At 43.3% G+C, this 26,723-nt stretch overlaps 2 protein-coding genes across 8 annotated transcripts in view; one reads left to right on the forward strand and one right to left on the reverse strand.

The window, feature by feature from the left end:
- Nucleotides 1-1,496: 1,496 nt before the first annotated feature.
- Nucleotides 1,497-23,655, forward strand: LOC124009162 (G-protein-signaling modulator 2-like). Of its 7 annotated transcripts, none has more exons than XM_046320700.1 (13): nucleotides 1,497-1,692; nucleotides 11,315-11,682; nucleotides 14,307-14,528; nucleotides 14,738-14,873; nucleotides 14,970-15,109; nucleotides 15,338-15,461; nucleotides 15,881-15,996; nucleotides 16,301-16,565; nucleotides 20,615-20,827; nucleotides 20,977-21,156; nucleotides 21,993-22,131; nucleotides 22,234-22,433; nucleotides 22,571-23,655. In XM_046320700.1, the coding sequence occupies exons 2-13, from the start codon at nucleotides 11,618-11,620 to the stop codon at nucleotides 22,727-22,729; spliced, it is 1,959 nt and encodes a 652-aa protein (XP_046176656.1). In that variant the 5' UTR covers nucleotides 1,497-1,692; nucleotides 11,315-11,617; the 3' UTR covers nucleotides 22,730-23,655. The 7 variants fall into 7 exon arrangements, with proteins under 7 accessions (XP_046176656.1, XP_046176660.1, XP_046176661.1 ...); XM_046320704.1 differs by having other exon boundaries at nucleotides 11,315-11,350; XM_046320702.1 differs by lacking the exon at nucleotides 1,497-1,692 and adding an exon at nucleotides 2,429-2,447.
- A 360-nt stretch (nucleotides 23,656-24,015) lies between these two features.
- wdr47a (WD repeat domain 47a) overlaps nucleotides 24,016-26,723 on the reverse strand; it is a 32,773-nt gene continuing 30,065 nt past the window's right edge. The window contains exons 17-18 of the mRNA XM_046320698.1: nucleotides 25,407-25,550; nucleotides 24,016-25,282 (exon numbers count right to left, since the gene is read on the reverse strand). Coding sequence (XP_046176654.1) covers nucleotides 25,408-25,550 — 143 coding nt within the window. The 3' untranslated portion in view covers nucleotides 24,016-25,282; nucleotide 25,407. The remainder of the gene's footprint in view (nucleotides 25,283-25,406; nucleotides 25,551-26,723) is intronic.

The raw sequence follows: 26,723 nt of genomic DNA on the forward strand, positions 1-26,723 counted from the left end.
AGATGGGGGGCCTGGAGAAGATGGGTGACTGGTTGACAGGTCTCACCGGACTGCTGGTACTCTTTGAGATTTTCACCTTGGAGAAGTCAGGGAGCAGGTGGTGGACTTCAAATAAAAAATCTCATTTTATTTGTCCACTTACAGTGAAAGGCTTACCTACAAGCCCTAACTAACATAGCAGTAATTTTTGCGATGTGTGGGCGTGAGTGATGTGAGTATAATGGTAGGTTTGTGTGTGAGCAGTGCTTGACAGGGGCAGGAGCTCACCAGAGCTGAGTACCGGCACCTAACAGGTTCTACTACTTGAGTTCCTGCACCTCTTACAGAATATTGGCTTAAACTATTGCAGTCAGTAGTTCCTGCACCTCTTACAGAATATTGGCTTAAACTATTGCAGTCAGTAGTTCCTGCACCTAAATATAAACAGTACTGTCACACAAAAAGAGCACCAGCACCTATTTCAGTCCAAGTCAAGCGCTGTGTGTGTAGCCTCGCCTACAGTACGTGGGTGTGTGTATGAGTGGTGAGAGACTTGATAAACTTGCTCTTCAGCATAACAAATATTTGACGATCCAGTGTTAGAAGTTCAAAAGCATGGCAGACTAAGCTGTATGCAGTCGGTATACGTGCAATTCTAATAGGACAACTAAACTTGTCAAATAAAACAAATCTCTATCCTGCTGAGAAGTCTGTGCCACCTCTCAAAACAATCAACCACAAGACCTGCTGGCAAGTTATCAGCGTATACCTGTTGAACTCAATTAAACTCACGTGCCCTTGCCCCAATCTCATCTATTTATAATGTGTTATATGCTACACAGCATTGTTTCTTATGGGATCTTCAAGTTCTGACATAACCCACCAGTTACGTCTGTCACATTGTTTCAAGATCTAAGTCGAATGTACGTGGCTTCATCAATAATGTACATTGTATCACGTCTGAACTTGACGTGCGAGAGGAGGACTTTGATCGCTTCAGTAAACTCCCGAAAAAAGTATGGGGGAGCAGCGAGCTCACTTCACTTTCTTCCTTCCCTGCTGCTGACAAACGCCGAGCTTTTGAAAGCACTTGCGTGTTTTGGCCAACTTCTCAATTTATGCAAACAATACTATCTTAGCCTGTCAGTTTGCTAGCAGCTATCTACATTTTATTAACAGCTAGCTACTGCCTAACGTTCTGCAACAGTGGCAGTGCAACTATACAGGCTCCTACTCTTTCAGGCAGTCCATTTACTTACTAGTTTTCAACCCCCCAAACTGAGATGTTTGCATTAGTAAATGCCATTATAGTCGAGAATGACTTTGTTTTATTCTTGTGATTATTGCATATTTTGCTGACACACTTGACACCTTGAAACTGCATGAGGATAACGTGATTTACTCTCTTATCCTACAGCAAAAAATTCATAATTGACATGTCATTGGTCCACAGACGGGTATAATGGGCGTGGCTATCTTTGAACCTGTTCCGCTGATTGGCTACTGGACTAACAAAACAGAGTCGACTCATCGAAGTTTCACAAAAGTTTATTGCTAGTTATGTTAGCGAATTGGCGAATTTATAAGCACATATGGCAATAACTATAAAGTTGTATTATAAAGTTGTAGAATAAAAGTGAAATTGTATTTACCGTCCGAGTCGAAGTATCGAAACGGGGAGTAAAACGCATTGTTCGAACTGGACCGCCTAACGTAAGTGGACTAGCTAACGTTAGCCAGTTGAGCTAATGTTAGCTACGGTTACAGGTTGCAAAGGTTCTCTGGTTGTGTACCCATAGCGTAGCCCTCTAGCTATAAGCTAAATAAATAGCTATATGGTTTTAGTTGTAGCTTGCACGTTTGTTAGAACTGGCTTGTTGGCTACTTAGTTATTTTTCTCAGTTGATTTGCTGATCAAATCTCTCATTTCACTATTTGGGGAACGCCTTAGCTATATTCGTCAAAATAAATATAATTTGCTAATCAAATACAGTATGTTTTTGGCCTATAGCTATGTCTCGTGTGTGCACAATATCTACAGTTGTTTACTAACTTAATTAGCTTGCTACTGTTTTTTTCTTAGCCTTAAACAAGTTCCAGTGTATTTTTCTGTGAAATCATAGTATGACTTAATCTCTTCTGGGAAATGAATAAGGGAACTAGGCAACAAAATGTGAAAGAAAACACTAGAAGGACATTCAACTATTGATAGTAATCTATTCATTTTTTCCCGGCCTTCTCAGAGTCCCAATCCCCGCTAGCTAGCCAATCCCCACACTGAATCATTTCAGGTGAGGGGTGCATCTTTCTAGATCTGTCCCCTCTGTTTTGATGGTGATTTGCTGGCTGCATTACTGCTCTCATGCATTATTATCCTTTGGTGTTTCCGGGTTTGCTTGATTAATGAGAGGATGTGGACTGGTTAATTAGAGGCTGTGGACTGGTTCATCAGAGGCTGTGGAAACAGAGTGAGTAGACCACCCTGTGAGTACATTAAAGATGAGCTCATGATAACAGTTCTGTGTGTGATGTGGGAGCCAGCCTCCTGTCAAGCTATTCTTTCAAATGACTGCTTTTGTTGCCACAGCTGCACTGTAGTCATACATCACTTGTCCTATTAACCACTACGTCATAGTCGCACACAGACAGCTTTGTCACCGGCTCAGACACATACAGTTGAAGTCGGCAGTTTACATACACCTTGGCCAAATACATTTAACTCAGTTTTTCACAATTCCTGACATTTAATCCTTGTAAAAATTCCCTGTCTTAGGTCAGTTAGGATCACCACATTATTTTAAGAATGTGAAATGTCAGAATAATAGTAGAGAATGATTTCAGCTTTTAATTCTTTCATCACATTCCCAGTGGGTCATAAGTTTGCATACACTCATTTAGTATTTGGTAGCATTGCCTTTAAATTGTTTAACTTGGGTCAAACGTTCCGGGTAGCCTTCCACAAGCTTCCCACAATAAGTTGGGTGAATTTTGGCCAATTCCTCTTGACAGAGCTGGTGTAACTGAGTCAGGTCTGTAGGCCTCCTTGCTCGCACACACTTTTTCAGTTCTGCCCACAAATATTCTATAGGATTGAGGCCAGGGCTTTGTGATGGCTACTCCCAATACCTTGACTTTGTTGTCCTTAAGCCATTTTGCCACAACTTTGGAAATATGCTTGGGGTCATTGTCCATTTGGAAGACCCATTTGCAACCAAGCTTCCTGACTGATGTCTTGAGATGTTGCTTAAATATATCCACATAATTTCCCCGCCTCATGATGCCATCTATTTTGTGAAGTGCACTAGTCCCTCCGGCAGCAAAGCACACCCACATCATGATGCTGCCACCCCCGTTCTTCACGGTTGGGATGGTGTTCTTTGGCTTGCAAGCATCCCCCTTTTTCCTCCAAACATAACGATGGTCATTATGGCCAAATAGTTATATTTTTGTTTCATCAGACCAGAGGACATTTCTCCAATAAGTACAATCTTTGTCCCCATGTGCAGTTGCAAACCGTAGTCTCTTTTTTTATGGAGGTTTTGGAGTAGTGGCTTCTTCCTTGCTGAGTGGCCTTTCAGGTTATGTCGATATAGGACTTGTTTTACTGTGGATATTGATACTTTTGTACCGGTTTCCTCTAGAGGTCGACCGATTATATGATTTTTCAACGCCGATACCGATTTATTGGAGGGCCAAAAAAGCCAATACGATTAATCGGACGATTTTTTAAAAATGTGTTTTATTTGTAATAATGACAATTACAACAGTACTGAATGAACACTTATTTTAACTTCGTATAATACATCAATCAAATCAATTTATCCTCAAATAAATAATGAAACCTGTTCAATTTGGTTTAAATAATGCAAAAACAAAGTGTTGGAGAAGAAAGTAAAAGTGCAATATGTGCCATGTAAAAAAGCTAACGTTTAAGTTCCTTGCTCAAAACATGAGAACATATGAAAGCTGGTGGTTCCTTTTTAACACGAGTCTTCAATATTCCCAGTTAAGAAGTTTTAGGGTGTAGTTATTACAGGACTATTTCTCCCTATACCATTTGTATTTCATATACCTTTGACTATTGGATGTTCTTATAGGCACTGTAGTATTGTTTTACTCACTGCTTTAGCACACTCTGCTAACCCTGATGTCCTTGCCGTGTCTGAATCCTGGCTCAGGAAGGCCACCAAAAATTCAGAGATTTCCATACCCAACTATAACATCTTCCGTCAAGATAGAACTGCCAAAGGGGGCGGAGTCGCAGTCTACTGCAGAGATAGCCTGCAAAGTAATGTCATACTTTCCAGGTCCATACCCAAACAGTTTGAACTACTAATTTTGAAAATTACTCTCTCCAGAAACAAGTCTCTCACTGTTGCCGCCTGCTACCGACCCCCCTCAGCTCCCAGCTGTGCCCTGGACACCATTTGTGAATTGATCGCCCCCCATCTAGCTTCAGAGTTCGTTCTGTTAGGTGACCTAAACTGGGATATGCTTAACACCCCGGCAGTCCTACAATCTAAGCTAGATGCCCCCAATCTCACTCAAATCATCAAGGAACCCACCAGGTACAACCCTAACTCTGTAAACAAGGGCACCCTCATAGACGTCATCCTGACCAACTGGCCCTCCAAATATACCTCTGCTGTCTTCAACCAGGATCTCAGCGATCACTGCCTCATCGCCTGTATCCGCCACGGAGCCGCAGTCAAACGACCACCCCTCATCACTGTCAAACGCTCCCTAAAACACTTCTGTGAGCAGGCCTTTCTAATCGACCTGGCCCGGGTATCCTGGAAGGACATTGACCTCATCCCGTCAGTTGAGGATGCATGGTCATTCTTTAAAAGTAACTTCCTCACCATTTTAGATAAGCATGCTCCGTTCAAAAAATGCAGAACCAAGAACAGATACAGCCCTTGGTTCACTCCAGACCTGACTGCCCTCGACCAGCACAAAAACGTCCTGTGGCGGACTGCAATAGCATCGAATAGCCCCCGTGATATGCAACTGTTCAGGGAAGTCAGGAACCAATACACGCAGTCAGTCAGGAAAGCTAAGGCCAGCTTCTTCAGACAGAAGTTTGCATCCTGTAGCTCCAACTCCAAAAGTTCTGGGACACTGTGAAGTCCATGGAGAACAAGAGCACCTCCTCCCAGCTGCCCACTGCACTGAGGCTAGGAAACACGGTCTCCACCGATAAATCCATGATTATCGAAAACTTCAATAAGCACTTCTCAACGGCTGGCCATGCCTTCCGCCTGGCTACTCCAACCTCGGCCAACAGCTCCGCCCCCCCCCCGTAGCTCCTCACCCAAGCCTCTCCAGGTTCTCCTTTACCCAAATCCAGATAGCAGATGTTCTGAAAGAGCTGCAAAACCTGGACCCGTACAAATCAGCTGGGCTTGACAATCTGGACCCGCTATTTCTGAAACTATCTGCCGCCATTGTCGCAACCCCTATTACCAGCCTGTTCAACCTCTTTCATATCGTCTGAGATCCCCAAGGATTGGAAAGCTGCCGCAGTCATCCCCCTCTTCAAAGGGGGAGACACCCTGGACCCAAACTGTTACAGACCTATATCCATCCTGCCCTGCCTATCTAAGGTCTTCGAAAGCCAAGTCAACAAACCGGTCACTGACCATCTCGAATCCCACCGTACCTTCTCCGCTGTGCAATCTGGTTTCCGAGCCGGTCACGGGTGCACCTCAGCCACACTCAAGGTACTAAACGATATCATAACCGCCATCGATAAAAGACAGTACTGTGCAGCCGTCTTCATCGACCTCGCCAAGGCTTTCGACTCTGTCAATCACCATATTCTTATCGGCAGACTCAACAGCCTCGGTTTTTCGGATGACTGCCTTGCCTGGTTCACCAATTACTTTGCAGACAGAGTTCAGTGTGTCAAATCGGAGGGCATGCTGTCCGGTCCTCTGGCAGTCTCTATCGGGGTGCCACAGGGTTCAATTCTCGGGCCGACTCTTTTCTCTGTGTATATCAATGATGTTGCTCTTGCTGCGGGCGATTCCCTGATCCACCTCTACGCAGACGACACCATTCTATATACTTTCGGCCCGTCATTGGACACTGTGCTATCTAACCTCCAAACGAGCTTCAATGCCATACAGCACTCCTTCCGTGGCCTCCAACTGCTCTTAAACGTGAGTAAAACCAAATGCATGCTTTTCAACCGATCGCTGCCTGCACCCGCATGCCCGACTAGCATCACCACCCTGGATGGTTCCGACCTTGAATATGTGGACATCTATAAGTACCTAGGTGTCTGGCTAGACTGCAAACTCTCCTTCCAGACCCACATCAAACATCTCCAATCGAAAATCAAATCAAGAGTTGGCTTTCTATTCCGCAACAAAGCCTCCTTCACTCACGCTGCCAAGCTTACCCTAGTAACACTGACTATCCTACCGATCCTCGACTTCGGTGATGTCATCTACAAAATGGCTTCCAACACTCTACTCAGCAAACTGGATGCAGTCTATCACAGTGCCATCCGTTTTGTCACTAAAGCACCTTATACCACCCACCACTGCGACTTGTATGCTCTAGTCGGCTGGCCCTCACTACATATTCGTCGCCAGACCCACTGGCTCCAGGTCATCTACAGGTAATGCTAGGTAAAGCTCCGCCTTATCTCAGTTCACTGGTCACGATGGCAACACCCATCCGTAGCACGCGCTCCAGCAGGTGTATCTCACTGATCATTCCTAAAGCCAACACATCATTTGGCCGCCTTTCGTTCCAGTACTCTGCTGCCTGTGACTGGAACGAATTGCAAAAATCACTGAAGTTGGAGACTTTTATCTCCCTCACCAACTTCAAACATCAGCTATCCGAGCAGCTAACCGATCGCTGCAGCTGTACATAGTCTATAGGAAAATAGCCCACCCATTTTCACCTACCTCATTCCCATACTGTTTTTATTTATTTATTTATTTTTCTGCTCTTTTGCACACCAATATCTCTACCTGTACATGACCATCTGATCATTTATCACTCCAGTGTTAATCTGCAAAATTGTATTATTCGCCTACCTCCTCATGCCTTTTGCACACATTGTATATAGACTGCCCATTTTTTTCTACTGTGTTATTGACTTGTTAATTGTTTATTACATGTGTAACTCTGTGTTGTCTGTTCACACTGCTATGCTTTATCTTGGCCAGGTCGCAGTTGCAAATGAGAACTTGTTCTCAACTAGCCTACCTGGTTAAATAAAGGTGAAATAAAAAAAATAAAAAATTGCCAGTCTAATCTCGGGAGTTGATAGGCTTCAAGTCATAAACAGGGTTGTGCTTCAATCATTGCGAAGAGTTGCTGGCAAACTCAGTAAAGTGCTGTTTGAATGAATGCTTACGAGCCTGCTGCTGCCTACCACCGCTCAGTCAGACTGCTCTATCAAATATCGAATCATAGACTTAATTATAATATAATAAACACACAAATACGAGCCTTTGTCCATTTATATGGTCAAATCCTGGGAACGATCATTTCGAAAACTAAATGTTTATTCTTTCAGTGAAATACGGAACCATTCCGTATTTTATCGTACAGATGGCAACCCCTAAGTCTACATAATGCTGTTACATTGCACAACCTTCAATGTTATGTCATAATTATGTAAATTTCTGGCAAATTAATTATGGTCTTTGTTAGGAAGAAATGGTCTTCACACAGTTTGTAACGAGCCAGGTGGCCCAAACTGCTGCATATACCCTGGCGCGAATGCACTTTTGTTAAATCATCACCCGTTTGGCGAAGTAGGCTGTGATTTGATTATAAATTAACGGGCACCGCATTGATTATATACAACACAGGACAAGCTAGTTAAACTAGTAATATCATCAACCATGTGTAGTTATCTAGTGATTTATGTTAAGATTGTTTTTTTACAAGATAAGTTTAATGCTAGCTAGCAATTTACCTTGGCTCCTTGCTGCACTCACGTAACAGGTGTTCAGCCTGCCACGCAGTCTCCTCGTGGATTGCAATGTAATCTGTGTCAAAATTCTGATTGTTATGAAACTTGAAATTGGCCCTAATTAATCGGTCGACCTCTAATGTAACTAGTCTACTTTCGGCGAAGTTGGCCATTTTGAATCCAAAATAGATGATTCGTGTAGATCCAATGAGAAAAGTGAGGGGGGCGACGACGACTTTGGATCACTACTGGCTGTATGCGGACGAGTGATGTGTGTTTGGAGCAATACTGGCTGTATCCAAGGCTCAGCCAATCGGTCACATAACAGAATGCAGCACGCGCCTGAAGAAAGAAGAGACACCAATGTGTTAGTTTCAGCATCCGCACGCGCTGAAAGAGCGGAGAGTGGAATGGAAGTTTACCAGCTACAGCAGCGCATCCCCTGGACAATAACGAAGAGGTAGGTGAGAAGCCTGATCACGGAGACGGGGGTGAGAAGTTGATGAAGCGTACTTCATGAGCTGTAACCGAAAAACTGGCATTTTGGAAAGTTTGAAGTGAGGGAGAAAGTGTGGTGGAACAAGTATTGTTAGCATTGTTAAGTATCTTGCTACAGTAGTTGGGTGTCAAATTCTCTGTTAGCAACCAGAGAAATGTTGTGCAACAATATTCAATTTATCTGATCAAATAATTGAGTTTATGGTGTGAAAATTAGCTGGCTAATAAGGTCAGACAGCTAATGTTAGCTAGCTAACGTTACAACATCAAATGAGCTAACGTTAGTAACCTAACCATTCGCTATAATATTAACTGACTCCTTGCCGTTCCTCAAGTTATAACACGTTAGTTGCTTACTGGATCCTGGCAATCTGTGTGAAATGTTAACAAACTAACTAGAGTATCTGTGAAGTAATGTTTTCCCTCAACAGAATGTGGTTCATTTTCAAAACGTGGCATTGCTTGTTAAACAAGTGGATTCAGGGCTCAAGTGTAGCTGGTTTAACACTTGTCTTAAGGGTAAAAAATGACCCGCCACAATGTTTAACAACAGAGAACCGCCTAAATTATATTTTTCCAACTTGAAATTGAATGACTTCCTAGAGTGACCTCAGCATTTAGAAAAAGTGAAACATTGCCTTTGTTCTTATTTCCATGAAAGCTGTACACCACCAGCGTACAAATACATTTTTGACCCGGCAGTTATAATGAGAAATTGAGATTGTTCTACTGATTTAACTCAGCCAGCAGCTCCTGAACCATGTGCCATGGTTGGCACAGTTAGAAAGAACAAGCCTGAGCTCCCCCCTGTACTCCACGCAACAAGGGCGAGGCCTTCTCATCAAAGTTTGCCTTAACCACCACTCTAGTTTCTTACCTCCCAAAGAGGAACAAGAATGTGGTCCTCCTAAGCACACTGCACAAAACGGCTGAGATCAGTGATCATGAGGACAGGAAGCCAGCCATCATCCTGAACTACAACAAAGGAGGCGTGGTCAACCTGGACAAGGTGGTTGGAACATACAGCTGCATGATGACTGGCCCCTGGTCATCTTCCATAACACAATTGAAGTGTCCTTATACAATGCCTTCGTGATATGGAACAAGATCAACCCTACCTGGATGCCCGATAAGCGGAACAAGAGGAGGGTGTTCCTGGAGCAGCTGGGAAAGGCAATTGTAACCCCACACATTCAAAGAAGGGAGCGCCTGCCCCGCACAGCAGCCTTTGCAGCGCTTGTGAAAGCTGTTCAGGGGGCGGAATCTTGCCCTGAGCCATCTGAGGCTGCAGCTGGGGCAGACGAGAGGAGATGCCAATTCTGCCTTTCAAAGAAGGACTGGAAAACAAATACTATGTGCTGCACATGTGAGAAATATATCTGCAAAGTCCATGCACACACACTTGCATACTAATTGAAGTTGATTGATTTATGTATTTCACATTTTGGTTTAGTTTCTTATTTGTTTATACACTTTGGGTGGGAGCTATGGTTAAAAAAATGGGAGAAGACTAGTATTTTGTAGTTGAATTTCTCATTGTACAGTCTATAAGAATATATCACTATGTTGCCAAAAAATGGTTGTTTCCCTTCAATAAAATGCATTCAAAACTACTCTGCACATTTCTGCTACTTTCAATTGACAGGTGTGTTGTAATAACTAGTGTCCACTGATTAAATGCAGTCTTTCAGCATTGTGAAGAGGGAAAACCAAGATATTCAAAGTTTGATGAATGACAGGTTGTTTCTAAATGCAAAATAGATTTTGGGTTTAAAATTAAGCTGCTTTATTTTAGGGGTTTAGTGAAGGCGGGTCATTATTTTACCCTTAGGACAAGGAGTATACCGAATGTTAAGACTATATACAAGGGTTAAGCTGGAAGCCACTAGAGGTGAAAGGAACACCACACTTTCCCTCTTTCTCACTTTCAATAGAGTGGATAAAAAGGGCTATGCCAGGTGTACTCTCTGCCTGAAAGAGATCAATTATACCAAGAAAGGGTATGGTATCATGCTGTATTCACAACGTAACAAGCCGCTCGACAAAGAGGTCTGTGGTGAACCCTCCCCAGGTTGAAAGTAGATTACTCCTGGATTAGAAAAGTGATGATTCACAACAACAAGTCTTTGAATAATCTTTGTGAATGTCATTTAGTTACAGGCTGTTGCGATACTACCTACTATCAGAATATGCCTCTCTCTATTATCCAACAATGAATATCAATATGCACCTGTAGCATACATTTGAATACCACTTACTGTTTTTTATATTTGTAATAATTGTGCTCTTGACACTTAGCTGATAGTCTAATTTGGTTTCAGGAATAACCTGTTAATTAGGCCTACTCCTCACTACTAAAACGTGCATCTGGAAAGAGGCGGCCTACTTTATCATGTGGGAAGGAGGCAGCGTTTGGTCTTGCACTGGTGGCGTTCCTTATCTACGACTACTAGGCTTTCTTATCACTGTACTAACAACAGATTTTCCACACAGTCGTAACTGTGCAGGTCTTTTTTCAAACTTATTTTGTCAGCCAGGCTACTTTACCTACTTCTTGCTAAGTAATACAAGTTTAATCAATTTGCAATTATAATTTCTGTGGTGGAAACATGTTCTCTTTTGCCTACCAATAATTTGCATACAGTATATTACATGTATCTGTGGTGATTGGGAAAAATACTCTCCTGTTTGTCTGCTTTCCGAGGCTAGCTGTATCTTCCCACTTAGGTAGACCCTGAGCACTGATGATTGAGTCATTGATTGACAGCTTGCGTGTGGTGAGGGGTGAACAGATCCTGTCCTGCCCTGCGTGTGCACGCTGTTTAGTGGGTGTTGCCATGTTGTCGCGTGGCCAGAATGAAGCTTCACACACAGCATCTTGTGTTCTCTTCACAGAAGACTGCAGAGGAGAGCTGTGGTGGCACTGACAAGGCAAGCCAAACTCAAACAGTAGGAGAAATGCAGCCTCCTGGACTAATGGGAAACTCTGAGGATTTCTATCTGGGGCTGTGGTAATGTCTCTAGACAGACTAACATTTGAAGGACAAACAAACTTACCAAAAATAGAAATATTAGGATTTTCCAAAAACTCTTGTGAAGGTTCAGACCACTTCTCCTAGGTCCATCAGATGTTTTTTTCATCACAATTTTTCGGACAATTTTTCGGATTAACTGGGACTGTCCCACTTATGCTCTTAAATGGATTCCGTTGGCTCTCTGGTTAGCATTCAAGATGAGGACCAGTCCTATCGTGTCCGATACAGGTAGGCAATACCCTCTCATACCCCCCCCACCCCAGCTTTATACTGTCATTGTCTCAATCGTTGGTCAATATATTTTGTTTCATGTATGGCCTAGGTTGGGTGCTTTAAACTCCCCTTCATAGTAGTGAAGAGTTAAAAAAGAAAGAATTGGAACAATTGAACAGCAATGATCATTGTAGGATTTGACACAGTATACCATGTAGTCTAGATTTCATCCTGATGTCTCAAAAGTCTGTTGCATGGGATGAGATCAGATTTTCCTGAGCTTTCAGGTGTCAATTGGTAGGCTACAATTCCCTCTTCTTCCATTTTAAGTGGAGTTGTGAGAGGAAGTTCCATGTAGGTGGAGTTGAGAGTTGGGGATGGTTGGACTGTAGACTAACTAGTTGAGTGGTTCCCATGTTTATGGCAGGCTGGCAGGTCACTGACTTTCATAGGTGTCACTCAGCACCTGGTCCAAAGTAAAGAGCACCGGCAGGTGTGACCTGGGGGGGGAAAAACAGCAAAAACTGCTCCAGGCTTCTCAATCAATATTTAACAAGCCTCTGAAACATTGATGATTATTTGCTTTGTATTTCAAATTTCCAAATGAGATGATTTCAACTTCTTTTGAAAGGAGTGGTAGAAGGCACCATGGTTGTATGTTCAACCATGTTCATCTCCGCTTAGGATTTATAGGCATTTTCCTGGTCAACCAGTTAAAATGCATTTGAGCATTAACGCTGAGGTGATAATTATGGCATATGTTCTCAAACGCTTCAATGTTAGTGTTGAAGGTAGGCCTAACTCCTAGTCAAACCCTGTACGTTTTAATTGAATAACTTAAACCTCCTAGTAGAGCTGGCACGATAATCTGAAAATGATCGATAACGACCGTACTGAGCACTCATCGCTGATATTGTTCATTATAATAAGTAGCCTATACTAGAGAAGTGTGAAATGAAATAAGGTTGCTAATATGGGGGATTGTTAATGGGACAATTAATGGCTACAACCATAAAATCACAAGTAGTAGTTTTAAAGGAAATATTTGTTATAAACATATCGTTCTATTTATGGTGATCGCATCAATTCAAGCAAATGATCGCTATATGGATTTTTATCGCTATATCCATTTTTTTTCCAGTTTTACCTCCTAGCCAGCTGGATCTCAGACAGAGACCTTTAACAAAGCTCTCTGATGCTGCCCAGCAGCTTTGTACACAGGGCCTGTATAATCACTGTAGGACCCACTAGTAAATCCAGCCAGGTGACAAGGCCAGAGAGAGACAAGTAGATTACCTCATGTAGTAACGCTGACAGTATATTTTCCCCTTTTATCCTTTGGGTTTAGCCTACTCTATTGCAACCGTAGTGTGTGGTATGCAAACAACATGGTCGTTGGTGACTTGTGGGAATGGAAGGAGATCTTAATGTTTTGGTAAAATAATCTCAGTGAGATATTGAAGAGCGTAGGCTACCTCAGCCCTGGTCCGGAATGTGTTTAGCTCTCGACCGTTGCACAGGAATCATCTTTAAACCCAGTGGAAGCCTCGTTAGATGCCACTCGGATGTACCATGTGCTGTTGTAGGAGAAGGAAACCCAGGTATGGTTGTGTGTGGTTCAAATAACCCAATTAAGTTGAATCCAGTATCTGTCACTGTACAGTATAATCATTTGTCATCTGCAAGGTAACATTGTTGAGTCTGTAAAACACATCTGATTTAAATACAGTAAATAAAAACACAACTATAGATGTTTTCCCTTCAGTATCAATGTTATAACCCTTTATCTATAAAGTTTCATAATGCATAAAATGTGTTTATTAGGTCAGGTGTAATGTCAGTCAGTATTCTGTGAGAGCTTTCTAAAAGGTGGGGAGCACCTGATACAAGAGGGAAAACTGGAAGTTAAAAACATGCATGAATACAGTTCGTCTCTTCTAACAAAGTGATGGGCGCTTTTGCAGTAGAACACACAAGACGGTAAAGAGACTGTAACAATTGAAGCCAGGCTGCATGAATATCACTAATCTGCTCCTAATCTGTTAATCCACCTGCCTCTGTGGATGCTCCTCTCTGACCCTCTCTGGGGTTAAAGTGACCGAAACACCCAGAATGTTACAGAACCATGAGCGTTGCAGATCCAATGTCTTGCTCATTCCCTATTCTACACAGGAGAGAACCATGCCTGTAGACAATACACTTCTGTCTGAATGTTCTGTAAACATTGAGCCCACTGAATAGCCCAGTCCTCAGTGGAGCTGTCTGCCAGATTGCTGCATATTGTACTATAGGGACCACGTAGAGAGGAAGTCAGCCCTAACCATAACAGACAAACCCTGATAAACCAAGGCTATTGTCCTCCGGACTAAGGAGGAAGTAGCCAAACAAACTCCAGTCTGATGGAGAGTGAGAGGGATGCTAGTCATATTTTTCTGCTTCTAGAACTTGAACACTTAGGCTAATGGGGGGCTTTGGTTTCTGGTTCATTTGAACTGTGGCCACTTTGGGACGTTTGGGCTCAATAAACTTGGGTTTTGGACCAGACGATATTTTCTCCCGTCTGTGCCTACTGAACTCCACCAGCTCCGTGGACCTCTAATCCTATCTTCTACCTAAACTGTTTCTGCTGCCCCCTGTAGGATGGAGGCGTCTTGTCTGGAGCTGGCCCTGGAGGGGGAGCGGCTCTGTAAGGTGGACGACTACAGCGCAGGGGTGTCCTTCTTCGAGGCGGCCATCCAGGTTGGAACTGAGGACCTGCAGGTGCTGAGTGCCATCTATAGCCAGCTGGGCAACGCCTACTTCCACCTGCATGATTACGGCAAGGCCTTGGAGTTCCACCATCATGACCTCACCTTGACCAGGTAGGAACACCCCTATCACCAGGCAGGAAAGAATACGCCCTATCACCAGGGCCGTATTAATAAAGCTTCTCGGAGTAGGACCAGGTCATTGTTCCCTCTTATCAGCATGACCTCTCCACATAATTCCGCTGTTTGGAAGTAAGCATTTTGCAATTTAAAGTAGATGAGCTTTTCCTTCCCATGATGACATTTTACTATCCCATTCTCAGGACCATCAGGGACCAGCAGGGAGAGGCGAAAGCCAGTGGTAACCTAGGCAACACGCTAAAGGTGTTGGGTAGGTTTGATGAGGCTTTGGTCTGCTGTCAGAGGCACTTAGACATCGCCGTGGACCTGCACGACAAGGTGAAATGAACTCATTTGCGTTTTTTTCCCAGTGTTTACTTTTTTAAAAACGGTTTTGGAATTGACATTGCCTCTATTCTTCTGTCACTTCGTTAGGTGGGGCAGGCGAGGGCGCTGTATAACTTTGGGAACGTGTATCATGCCAAAGGCAAGACCATCTGTTGGAGTGGAGCGGAGCCTGGAGAGTTCCCTGAGGAGGTCATGACTGCACTTAGGAAAGCAGCGGAATACTATGAGTGAGTTAGTGTGTTCATGTGCCTTACATCTAGTACTGTAGAGTAGAAATAAAGGGCATATTGTCATATATATTATACACACACATTTCAATTGAGAGGTATGCTATCACTATTTTGTGTAGAAAATAGTCAAAATAAAGAAAAACCCTTGAATGAGTTGGTGTCAACTTTTGAATGGTACTGTATTTTAAACAATGTTTATTTTCAACTATTTGTCTGTATTGTCAGAGCGAACTTATCCATAGTGAAGGAGCTTGGAGATTGTGCCGCCCAGGGCCGAACATACGGTAACCTTGGCAACACACACTACCTATTAGGAGACTTCCAGAATGCAGTGGCCTCACATGAACAGGTAATTACAATCTGATCAAAGTTTATAACCTATCATTAAGTGCTGGATTCAATCAAAGCTGTACTGCTGTAGCATATAAAAGACACACTTTTACCCTATGGCCAAACAGAATAGTGGTTTTACGTACTGTAGTAGAAATACCAGTCAGACTCTTTTCACTGGAAGATGAGCAGTAGTTTGTACACAAAGGAACTCCAGAAACATTACTAAGGCAGTTTTGATTAAGTCCAGCCATTAGTCTTTTGTCAGCTATATTTCTGTTTTTAATGGTGCTCTGTAGTTCATTATGTCCTGTATGGCTCATTTCAATCCAGAAAGACTGGAGGTAAACATATGACACAATGGAAGACTAGAGTCGCTGGCTGTACCGAGACCAAAGTGTTGTAATGTGTCTGTGTGTTCGTCCATTTCTTTCCCAGCGCCTCCAGATTGCCAAGGAGTTTGGCGACCGCTCGGCAGAGAGAAGGGCCTACTGCAACCTGGGGAACGCCTATATCTTTCTGGGGGAATTTGAAGTGGCAGCTGAGCATTACAAGTGAGCCAAACGCCAAAAGCCCAGCCATTCATCTTCTCTTAATGAAGTTCACTCCCCTTGAGAAAACAACACTTCTTTCAGTCTGGAGGGTGTAACACTGTTAGAACGCAGTAGGGTTTCAGGAGAAAGATGGCAGCAGCCATGCCTCAAAGGACACACACTGTCAAGAGAGACAGAAAACAGATTAGTTTGTGTGTGTGTCTGCATGTGTGCATTCATATACTAAACTTAATTTCAGGAACATAGTAGCTTTTGGGGTGTGTGTCACTATGAATGAGAGCCAGTGATCTGTTGTGGTTGTCAGGAGGACTCTGCAGCTGGCCAGACTGCTGAAGGACCGGGCTGTAGAGGCTCAGGCCTGTTACAGTCTGGGAAACACCTACACATTGCTCCAGGACTACGATAGGGCTATAGACTACCACCTCAAACACCTCATCATCGCACAGGACCTCAACGACAGGATCGGTGAGGGCCGGGCGTGCTGGAGTTTAGGGAACGCTCACACAGCCCTGGGGAACCATGACCAGGCCATGCACTTTGCTGAGAAACACCTGGAGATCTCCAAAGAGGTAGACTACATAATCATAAAGTATCATGAGTAGGGCTTTTGCGGTGACCTTATGACCACCACACCGGCAGTCACGAGTCATGAAGGCAGTCAAATTCCACGTGACCGTTTAGTCAAGGTAATTAGGTTTCTCCAAGCGCTGATGCTGCTGATGGTCATTAGTAGCCTACCAAACTTGCTAACTGCCTGGTACTCAGCACTCTATTGTCCCTCTAATCACTCTGACATCAATGCAAATGTTTTCAAAAATCAAATAAAACACTAAATTGAGAGTCCATGGGCTCAGGTTGCGCAACATTTCTATAGGCTATGCAATTGGCAAGAAAACAGAGTGATGGCCTCCACTAAAAAGAGGATCCCATCAGCTTTCTATAGGCTAGGCCTACTATTTACTTCTCAACTTTCCTAATATTAAGCACATTGCTTCTCTTTTACAACAGGAGCCTACCTGGCTGGCATGAAAATGAACTATTTAAGTGCATAGATGACATGTATTTTCTCCCACTGCTCCTGTTTTGAGACGGGTGCATGATAATGGTCCATTCTAAATCAAAACAAAATGTCACATAAACTCAGCAAAAAAAGAAACGTCCCTTTTTTCAGGACCCTGCCTTTCAAAGATAATTTGTAAAACTCCAAATAACTTCACAGTTCTTCATTGTAAAGGATTTAAACACTGTTTCCTGTGCTTGTTCAGTGAACCATAAACAATTAATGAACATGCACCTGTGGAACGGTCATTAAGACACTAACAGCTTACGGTCGTGGTTATGAAAACTTAGGACACTAAAGAGGCCTTTCTACTGACTAAAACACTAAAAGAAAGATGCCCAGGGTCCCTGCTCATCTGCGTGAACGTGCCGTAGGCATGCTGCAAGGAGGCATGAGGACTGCACATGTGGCCAGGGCAATCAATTGCGATGTCTGTACTGTGAGATGCCTAAGACAGAGCTACAGGACGGACAGCTGATCCGTCTTCGCAGTGGCAGACCGCTTGTAACAATACCTGCACAGGATCGGTACATCCGAACATCACACCTGCGGGACAGGTACAGGATGGCACAACAACTGCCCAAGTTACACCAGGAAACCATAATCCCTCCATCAGTGCTCAGACTGTCCGCAATAGGCTGAGAGAGGCTGGACTGAGGGCCTGTTGTAAGGCAGGTCCTCACCAGACATCACAGTTGCACAAACCTACTGTCGCTAGATCAGACAGGACTGGCAAAAAGTGATCTTCACTGACGAGTTGTGGTTTTGTCTCACCAGGGGTGATGGTCGGATTTGCGTTTAACGTTGAAGAAATGAGCGTTACACAGAAGCCTGTACTCTGGAGCGGGATCGTTTTGGAGGTGGAGGGTCCGTCAAGGACTGGGGCGGTGTCACAGCATCACCGGACTGAGCTTGTTGTCATTGCAGGCAATCTCAATGCTGTGCGTTACAGGGAAGACATCCTCCCTCATTTGGTACCTTTCCTGCAGGCTCATCCTGACATGACCCTCCAGCATGACAATGCCACCAGCCATACTACTTGTTCTGTGTGTGATTTCCTTCAAGACAGAAATGTCAGTGTTCTGCCATGGCTAGCAAAGAGCCCGGATCTCAATCCGATTGAGCACGTCTAGGACCTGTTGGATCGGAGGTTGAGGGCTAGGTCCATTCCCCCCAGAAATGCCCGGGAACTTGCAGGTGCCTTGGTGGAAGAGTGGGGTAACCTCTCACAGCAAGAACTGGCAAATCTGGTGCAGTCCATGAGGAGTAGATGCACTGCAGAATTTAATGCTGCTGGTGGCCACACCAGATACTGACTATGACTTTTGATTTTGACACACCCCCCACACACACCTTTGTTCAGGGACACGTTATTCAATTTCTGTTCGTCACATGTCTGTGGAACTTGTCCAGTTTATTTCTCAGTTATCTTATGTTCATACAAATATTTGCACATGTTAAGTTTGCTGAAAATATCACATTTATTTGTCACATACACATGGTTAGCTGATGTTAATGCGAAATGCTTGTGCTTCTAGGTCCTCTCACTCTCAACTGAGAATTGTCGGAACTTTCTTTTTTTTTTGCTTATTATTTAATTTGGGATCTATTGCATCCCACAACCGACCCAGACTATGTTTGGAATATTTATTTCTCGCACATTATAAAAAAGGTTGACTTTTGTACTATTTTATTTTTATTTCACCTTAATTTAGCCAGGTAGGCTAGTTGAGAACAAGTTCTCATTTGCAACTGCGACCTGGCCAAGATGAAGCATAGCAATTTGACACAGAACAACACAGAGTTACACATGGATTAAACAAAACATAGTCAATAACAGTGATTTTTGCAGTTCGTTCCAGTCATTCGCAGCAGAGAACTGGAAGGAAAGGCGACCAAAGGAGGAATTGGCTTTGGGGGTGACCAGAGAGATATACCTGCTGGAGCGCGTGCTACGAGTGGGTGCTGCTATGGTGACCAGTGAGCTGAGAAGGCGGGGCTTTACCTAGCAGAGACTTGTAGATAACATGTAGCCAGTGGGTTGGTGACGAGTATGACGCGACGGCCAACCAACGAGAGCGTAAAGGTCGCAGTGGTGGGCAGTGTATGGGGCTTTGGTGACAACGGATGGCACTGTGATAGACTGCATCCAATTTGTTGAGTAGGGTGTTGGAGGCTATTTTATAGATGACAACGCCGAAGTCGAGGATCGGTAGGATGGTCAGTTTTACGAGGCTATGTTTGGCAGCATGAGTGAAGGAGGCTTTGTTGTGATATAGGACTTACTCTTCTACTCTCACTTACAGCATTCATTGGACAACACCTAGTATGCAATACTAAACATATCTACAGTATTTCACTTTTTAATGTGTAATCAAAAATATAACTCCAAGCTGGAAGCATCAGAACCCCTAAAAAGGTAGTTCAACCTTGAATACGAGAGCCATCTATTCCATCGTACCCTAAAACACCTAGTGGACATTTTTGCTCTATTGCCCTGAGCTATGTTTTGGACTGTTGTTGTCCGTGTTTGCTGTGTACTATGGAATAGATGGCTTTCCTCTTCCTGGTACTTTGCCCAGTCATATTTAAGGTTAGAACTACCTTTTTAGGTGTTCTGATGCTTTGAGTTGACTTTTTTGATTACACATTAAAAAGTGAAATACTGTAGATATGTTTAGTATTGCCTACTCTGTGTTGTCCAATTAATTTTGTAATCACTCCCTCTTCAAATCAGGGCTGATTGGAAAAAGCTGTTCAAGAGAGGACATTGTCAGGGAGTACAAAGAAATGATAATACAAAGGCCATGCAGCTGAAACGTGGCAGAGTTGTTAAACTTTGTTTCCATCTAACATGCCATACCAATAAAGGCATTGTAATTATTTATATGAAGAGTTCCTGGGTCCTCTTTTTTTTGATGACCAATTTACCCTTTTTACCAAAGAGCACCCATCTAGCAACATCTACTATTGCTTAGCAGCCCTTCTCTTACTACCTTTCTATTATATTCAGCTTTGTTCAATTGTATTCTTTATACTATAAAATAATGGTACGGAATTATAAGCAAATCTTGTCTGCTAAATGAACTAGTGTAGCCCACAGCCATATGGCATAGCCAAATCAGGGCCTAACAGAAGGACAACAAGAGTATGTTGTTCTGCTCTTCTGAAATAGACTACATTTTCTTAATTTCATGTTTCTTTAGCCCTGTCTAAAATAAATAATGGATTGAGAAGTCTATATTATTATTTTATTTATAAAGGTAGATGTTCCAAAGGTCTGCATCCGTGGCTTGTAGGAAGCAAGGAGATGCTAAATGTGTTTGTTAATTACGGTCAGTTACCATGAGACTGACAGTTATTTGCTTGACAATCACCGGCTGATGAAATTGTGACCGCCACAGCCCCAATCATGAAACCCACCTTGTGAGTAGGACCACAATTTTATACTGAATCCTACATTTGTGGTCAGCTAAAACTCATGGTTGTAGAAACCCTGTCCATATAAAAAAGTATCTGATTACAGCAAGGTCGATCCTAATTTGCTGTGTGTTTCAGACTGGAGACCGGAGTGGAGAACTCACAGCCCGTATGAACGTGTCAGACTTGCAGATGGTCCTGGGGCTGAGCTATAGAACCAACGACTCCACCCTGTCTGAGAACCCCATCAAGGACATTGACTACAACCTGCACGGGGCCAGGCCCAGGAATGGCAGACGGCACAGCATGGAAAACCTGGAGCTCATGAAACTCACCCCAGACAAGATCAACGTAAGTTACTGGATTTAAAGGTGCAATCTGTAACTTTCTATTCCCTGAGTGAAATTACACATTGCATGTTTCAAATGTTTTGAATGTATAAAGTCAATTCTCTATTTGAGGTGTTTGATGTGTACTCAAAGTTTGTCTCCTCTCTCCAGGCTCAGAAGTGGAACAGTGACATCCTGACCAAGCAGTCTAAACCCACCCTGGCTAAGAGCTCCTCTAAGCTGTTCTTTGTCAGCCGTCTGCGGGGCAAGAAGCACAAGGCTGGGGGCTCCAGTAAAGTCCTGCAGGACACCAGTAACACCTCACAAACCCCCGCACAGGGACCACAGAAGGTTAGAGCAAAAACATGATGTATCTAGTCCTAAAGCAACTCTTAGCCGTTAACCATTCTCCTAGTTCTGAAACTACTACTACTTATACTCTGACTACTTCTACTGATACTCTGACTAATTCTACTACTGATACTCTTCTACTATACTGACTACTTCTACTGCTATACTCTACTACTGATACTCTACTGATTACTTTCACTCTACTACTGATACTCTTCCACAACTACTCTTCTACTACTATACTACTGATATTCTTCTGCTACTATGCTCTACTATTGATACTCTTCTACTACTATACTCTACTGACTACTTCTACTCTACTACTGATACTCTTCCACTATACTCTACTACTGATACTCTACTACTGATACTCTACTACTGATTCTCTACTGACTACTTCTACTCTACTACTGATACTCTTCTGCTACTATGCTCTACTACTGATACTCTTCTTCTGATACCCTTCTACTACTGATACTCTTCTACTCTACTTACACTCTGACTACTACTCTTCTACTATACTCTTGACTACTTTTACTACTGACACTCTTCTACTACTATACTCTGCCTACTTCTACTACTGATACTCTTCTACTATACTCTACTGACTACTTCTACTCTACTACTGATACTGTACTACTATATACTCTGACTACTTCTACTACTATATTCTGACTACTACTATACTGATCCGCTACTACTACACTACTCTACCATGCTACTAGTACTCTACTACCAATAACACATCTACTAATTATAGCTTATTAAAGTGTGGCAATTATGCTTACACCCACGTTTCATTGTGGATCAAAATAAAGTATTTAATTCTCACTCAGAGGGCCAGTCCAGACATGCTCGGGGACGAGGGCTTCTTTGACCTGCTGAGTCGTTTCCAGAGCAACAGGATGGACGACCAGCGCTGTTCCATACAGGACAAGAGCTCCTCTGACTCTCCAGCCAGAGCCATGAGGAAATGTAAGAGTAAACACACACTGTTATATGACCTTGTATGACTGTTTATATCCGCTTCCAACCAAATCCATGGCAAAATGTGCCTTTGATCCCTCCTTCCCTCAGCTGTGTCAGAGTCAGCGGCTGTAACAGGCCTGGGTTCTGGGTCTGGTTGCCGGTTAGAGGACGGTGGAGGGGCTGGGGGTAGTTTGCCCGTCCTTCGGGTCCACCAGAACAGAAGCCAGGCTGTCCTCAGCCACCTGATGGCCAATGCAGATAACTCTGAGCCTGACGATGACTTCTTCAACATGCTCGTCAAGTGCCAGGTGTGTATTAGAGTCCACTTTTCATTGTGGTGTTTAGTAGGTCAGGGCACATTGTCACAGAAGTTACATCTGTGTTTTACATTGAAAGGGATCCTTTTCATATAGGTAAGTTCCACTTTCTCCTATCCCTCCCTCAGGGTTCCCGTCTGGATGACCAGCGCTGCGCCCCTCCTCCGGCACGTGGCCCCACTGTCCCAGACGAGGACTTCTTCAGCCTCATCATGAGGTCCCAGGCCAAACGCATGGACGAGCAGCGGGTCACCCTGCCCTCTGCAGCACGGCCATGCTCCAACTGAGCCTTGCCCAAGGAGAGGCCCCCGATGGCGGGGTGAAAACCCAGGAGAGTGGGCCTCTCTGGAGGTGGACAGTGTGGAAGAGGAAGGGTGTTTTGTATTTGTCCATAACATTGATGCTGTACTCAACAGTGAATGGGGCTATTTTACATTGAAAAGTTAGTCAATGGTCTTTTCTCTCCGTAACAGACACTGTGTTGCTTCCAACAATAATGGTTGTTGATAATCCTGCCAATGGTGGGATTCAGAAGTCTCATGTTTCCCAGTTGAAAGCACTGCTAGCATTAATGTAGGTGCCAATAGGGAACAGTCAGGAACTCTAAAAGAAACCCACTGAAGGGTTCTAGAATATGGAACCATCTTTCCTTATGGGGAATACTCGACCTTGCACTCTACGATCTGGAACTGTACCGGACATGTTGTGAAATTGCACAGACAAGCATGGATGCCCTGAACCTACTCATCTTATGTTTAACAATTATGTACTCCATATAATTTTACTACCATTTATTTCTAAGCTCTTGCGTACTGCCGTTACACCTACCCTTGTGGTTGATTTGATTTTTGCACCAGATTTTTCTGACGTAGCCTAGACTGTTACAGCACTCTTTCCAGCAGGTAGCCTAGCGGTTAGAATGTTGGGCCAGTAACTTAAAGGTCGCTGGTTCGAATCCTGAGCCGACCAGGTAAAAAAAAATTCTGCCGATGTGCTCTTGAACAAGACACTTAACCCTAATTGCGTCTAATGTATTTAATTGTCATGAATGGGGGGGGAGATACCTCATTTAGGTAAGGATTTTTAAAAAGAAAATGCTCTCGGGCTTAATCTTTGATAAAATAATGAATTTACCTGTGGATGTGTACAGTCCCTGATGCTCTTCTGTACTTCCTATATTTTCTGACAGGAATAAAGCTACATTTATTTAGTATAGAAATGGTTTTGTCTTAACTTTGGGTTTGGTGAACCATTGAGTTAGCTGGAGAGGTGTCAAAGCACAGCTTTCCACAAGGCACCTACCAAACCGTGAGGCTAGGTGTGTAATTGAACCATAAATAACATTTTATTTGTCACACACATGGTTAGATGTTAATGCGAGTGTAGTGAAGTGCTTCTTACAAAAAACAATTCCTAGGAACGCGAGGCGGCCATCTGTCGGCGCCGGAGGTGAGCTTACATCTTATTCCTAAAGTTCTTGAATGATACATCTCAAACTTCAGACCTTTTAGTGTGTACTAACTACAGTCCTATGCCAATGCATAGTATATCCTATCAGATCACACTAGTTCAGTCAAGGGTCAGAGGCTTTTATTTACATACCACCGCAGCGAACACTTTCATTTCTTAGTCACTTCTTAAAACAAGTTTTTATAAAAGCTAAATACAAGAACCATCTTATTTCATATCAACAGAAAATCATGACTAGACATACAATAACAAATTATAAATAAATACATATTAGTTTGGCCTTGTTAAAATTGATGAACAAAGCCTAAAACTCAAGCCTGTATCTGGTGCAAACATAAGATACAGAAACTAAACATGGCCCCTCAATACAGGTTCATAAATGTGATGTAGAGCTTTTGCTAAGATTTCAGTGTGCATAAGAATCCCTTTATGGTCAAAGACTGCCATCTAGGTAACAACCAGTAACATTGCAGAACTAAGTAAAGCTATACAAGTGATTGATTGTTGCTTACAACTTAACTGTACGCTGCTGCATCTGGCCAAGCCAAAAAGTAGATCTGTAATTCCCTTCCATGTTGATATAAAACCAGTATTGTATTTGAAAGCAAGCCAATGCAAGAAACACCATATCTGCCCGAAGATAGCATTTTGCACTAAACATGACAACGTACAAGTCCCCCCTCCCAAAAAAGTATGTCTTTTTTTTTTTTACAAAGCCACAGTAGCGTTAGACATCGGAAAGTTCCACAATAGGGGCATACTAGTAGTATTGACAACAGCTAATTGATCGAAGCAACAGATTCAACTCGATAGTTGATATCCCACACTGATCACCTGATGTAATGAACCACACAGTCAGCAGTTTAGATCACAACATTGGTTTCTTCTCAAATAATAGCAGCATGGTAACAAACACACTGACTGTGCAAACTAATGAGGAATGTACATTTTGTTTCTGGAATGATGTCACAACTTTGACCCTGAAATGGAGAGGACCCACGTGGAATTCTGCTCTTGTGGAAACTGGATAACTGTAGGCACCATATGAAACAATGCACTGTAGCAAAACATCTCCAGTTGGTGCATTTTCCCCATTGTACCCCCCCCCCCAGACACACCTGTTGAACCACTAAGTACAGGATGCAGTTGCCAGAGTGAGTTGTTCCCAGAAGCAGTGAGGGGAGCTGAGCATGAAATCAAACCTTGATACAACCACTCGGACTTCACTCCAGAGGGATAAACCGTCCTGTTGGTTGCAACTGGTGAGGGAGTGTAGGGTGCATCCAGGTTGTGTGTGTTAGGGGTTGTGTGTCCAGAGTGTGATGGTACGGTCAGCAGAGGAGGAGAGGAAGGACAGGTCGTGTGTGTGTTAGGGGTTGTGTGTCCAGAGTGTGACGGTACGGTCAGCGGAGGAGGAGAGGAAGGACAGGTCGTGTGTCCAGAGTGTGATGGTACGGTCAGCAGAGGAGGAGAGGAAGGACAGGTCGTGTGTGTGTTAGGGGTTGTGTGTCCAGAGTGTGACGGTACGGTCAGCGGAGGAGGAGAGGAAGGACAGGTCGTGTGTGTGCCACCTGCACTGAATCACCTTGTCACCGTGCTCCCCTACCAGAGTCAGGGGCAACGGCTTCGTCAAGTCACCTGCACAGACAAAAACACATTATTGTGTGTACAAAGAGCCTAAATACATGTGCTTGGACTTGTGAGCAGGGATGGAACTCAGGCATTTTGGCCACTGGCGAGCTTTCCATCCTGGATAGTGATTCCTCATAAGTCGATGAAAGCAGCTAAACCAAATAAATACGTCTAGTTTTTTTTTGCTTTATTATTAGACCAACAAATCACACACAACACTGGCAGACAGCCAACACACAACAGCTGAACAACAGCCAACACACAACAGCTGAACAACAACCAGCACACAACAGCTGAACAACAACCAACACACAACAGCTGAACAACAACCAACACACAACAGTTGAACAACAACCAACACACAACAGCTGAACAGCCAGCACACAACAGCTGAACAACAACCAACACACAACAGTTGAACAACAACCAACACACAACAGCTGAACAACCAGCACACAACAGTTGAACAACATCCAACACACAACAGTTGAACAACAGCCAACACACAACAGTTGAACAACATCCTACACACAACAGCTGAACAACAACCAGCACACAACAGTTGAACAACATCCAACACACAACAGTTGAACAACATCCTACACACAGTTTAACAACAGCCAACACACAACAGTTGAACAACAACCAACACACAACAGTTGAACAACATCCTACACACAACAGTTGAACAACAGCCAACACACAGTTTAACAACAACCAACACACAACAGTTGAACAACAACCATCACCAGACTATTTAGCGACTGTCTGAAATGCCATCCTAAGCCCTACATAGTGCATTGCTTTTGACCAGAGATCTATGGGTCCTGGTTGAAAGTAGTGGACTACAGTGCCTTCAGAAAGTATTCATACCCCTTGACTTACTCCACATTTTGTGGTGTTACAGCCCGAATTCAAAATGGATTAAAAAAAGGTTTTCATCAAATCTACACACAATACCCTATAATGACAAAGCGAAAACAGGTTTTTAGAAATGTATTAAAAAATACCTTATTTACATAAGTATTCAAATCAAATGTTATTAGCCATATGCGCCGAATACAACAGGTGTAGTCGACCTTACAGTGAAATGCTTACTTACAAGCCCCTAACCAACAATGTAGTTTAAAAACTAAAAGTAACAAGTAGTTAAAGAGCAGCAGTAAAATAACAATAGCG

This window comes from Oncorhynchus gorbuscha, linkage group LG22 (assembly GCF_021184085.1).
Source record: "Oncorhynchus gorbuscha isolate QuinsamMale2020 ecotype Even-year linkage group LG22, OgorEven_v1.0, whole genome shotgun sequence".
Classification (NCBI taxonomy): domain Eukaryota; kingdom Metazoa; phylum Chordata; class Actinopteri; order Salmoniformes; family Salmonidae; genus Oncorhynchus; species Oncorhynchus gorbuscha.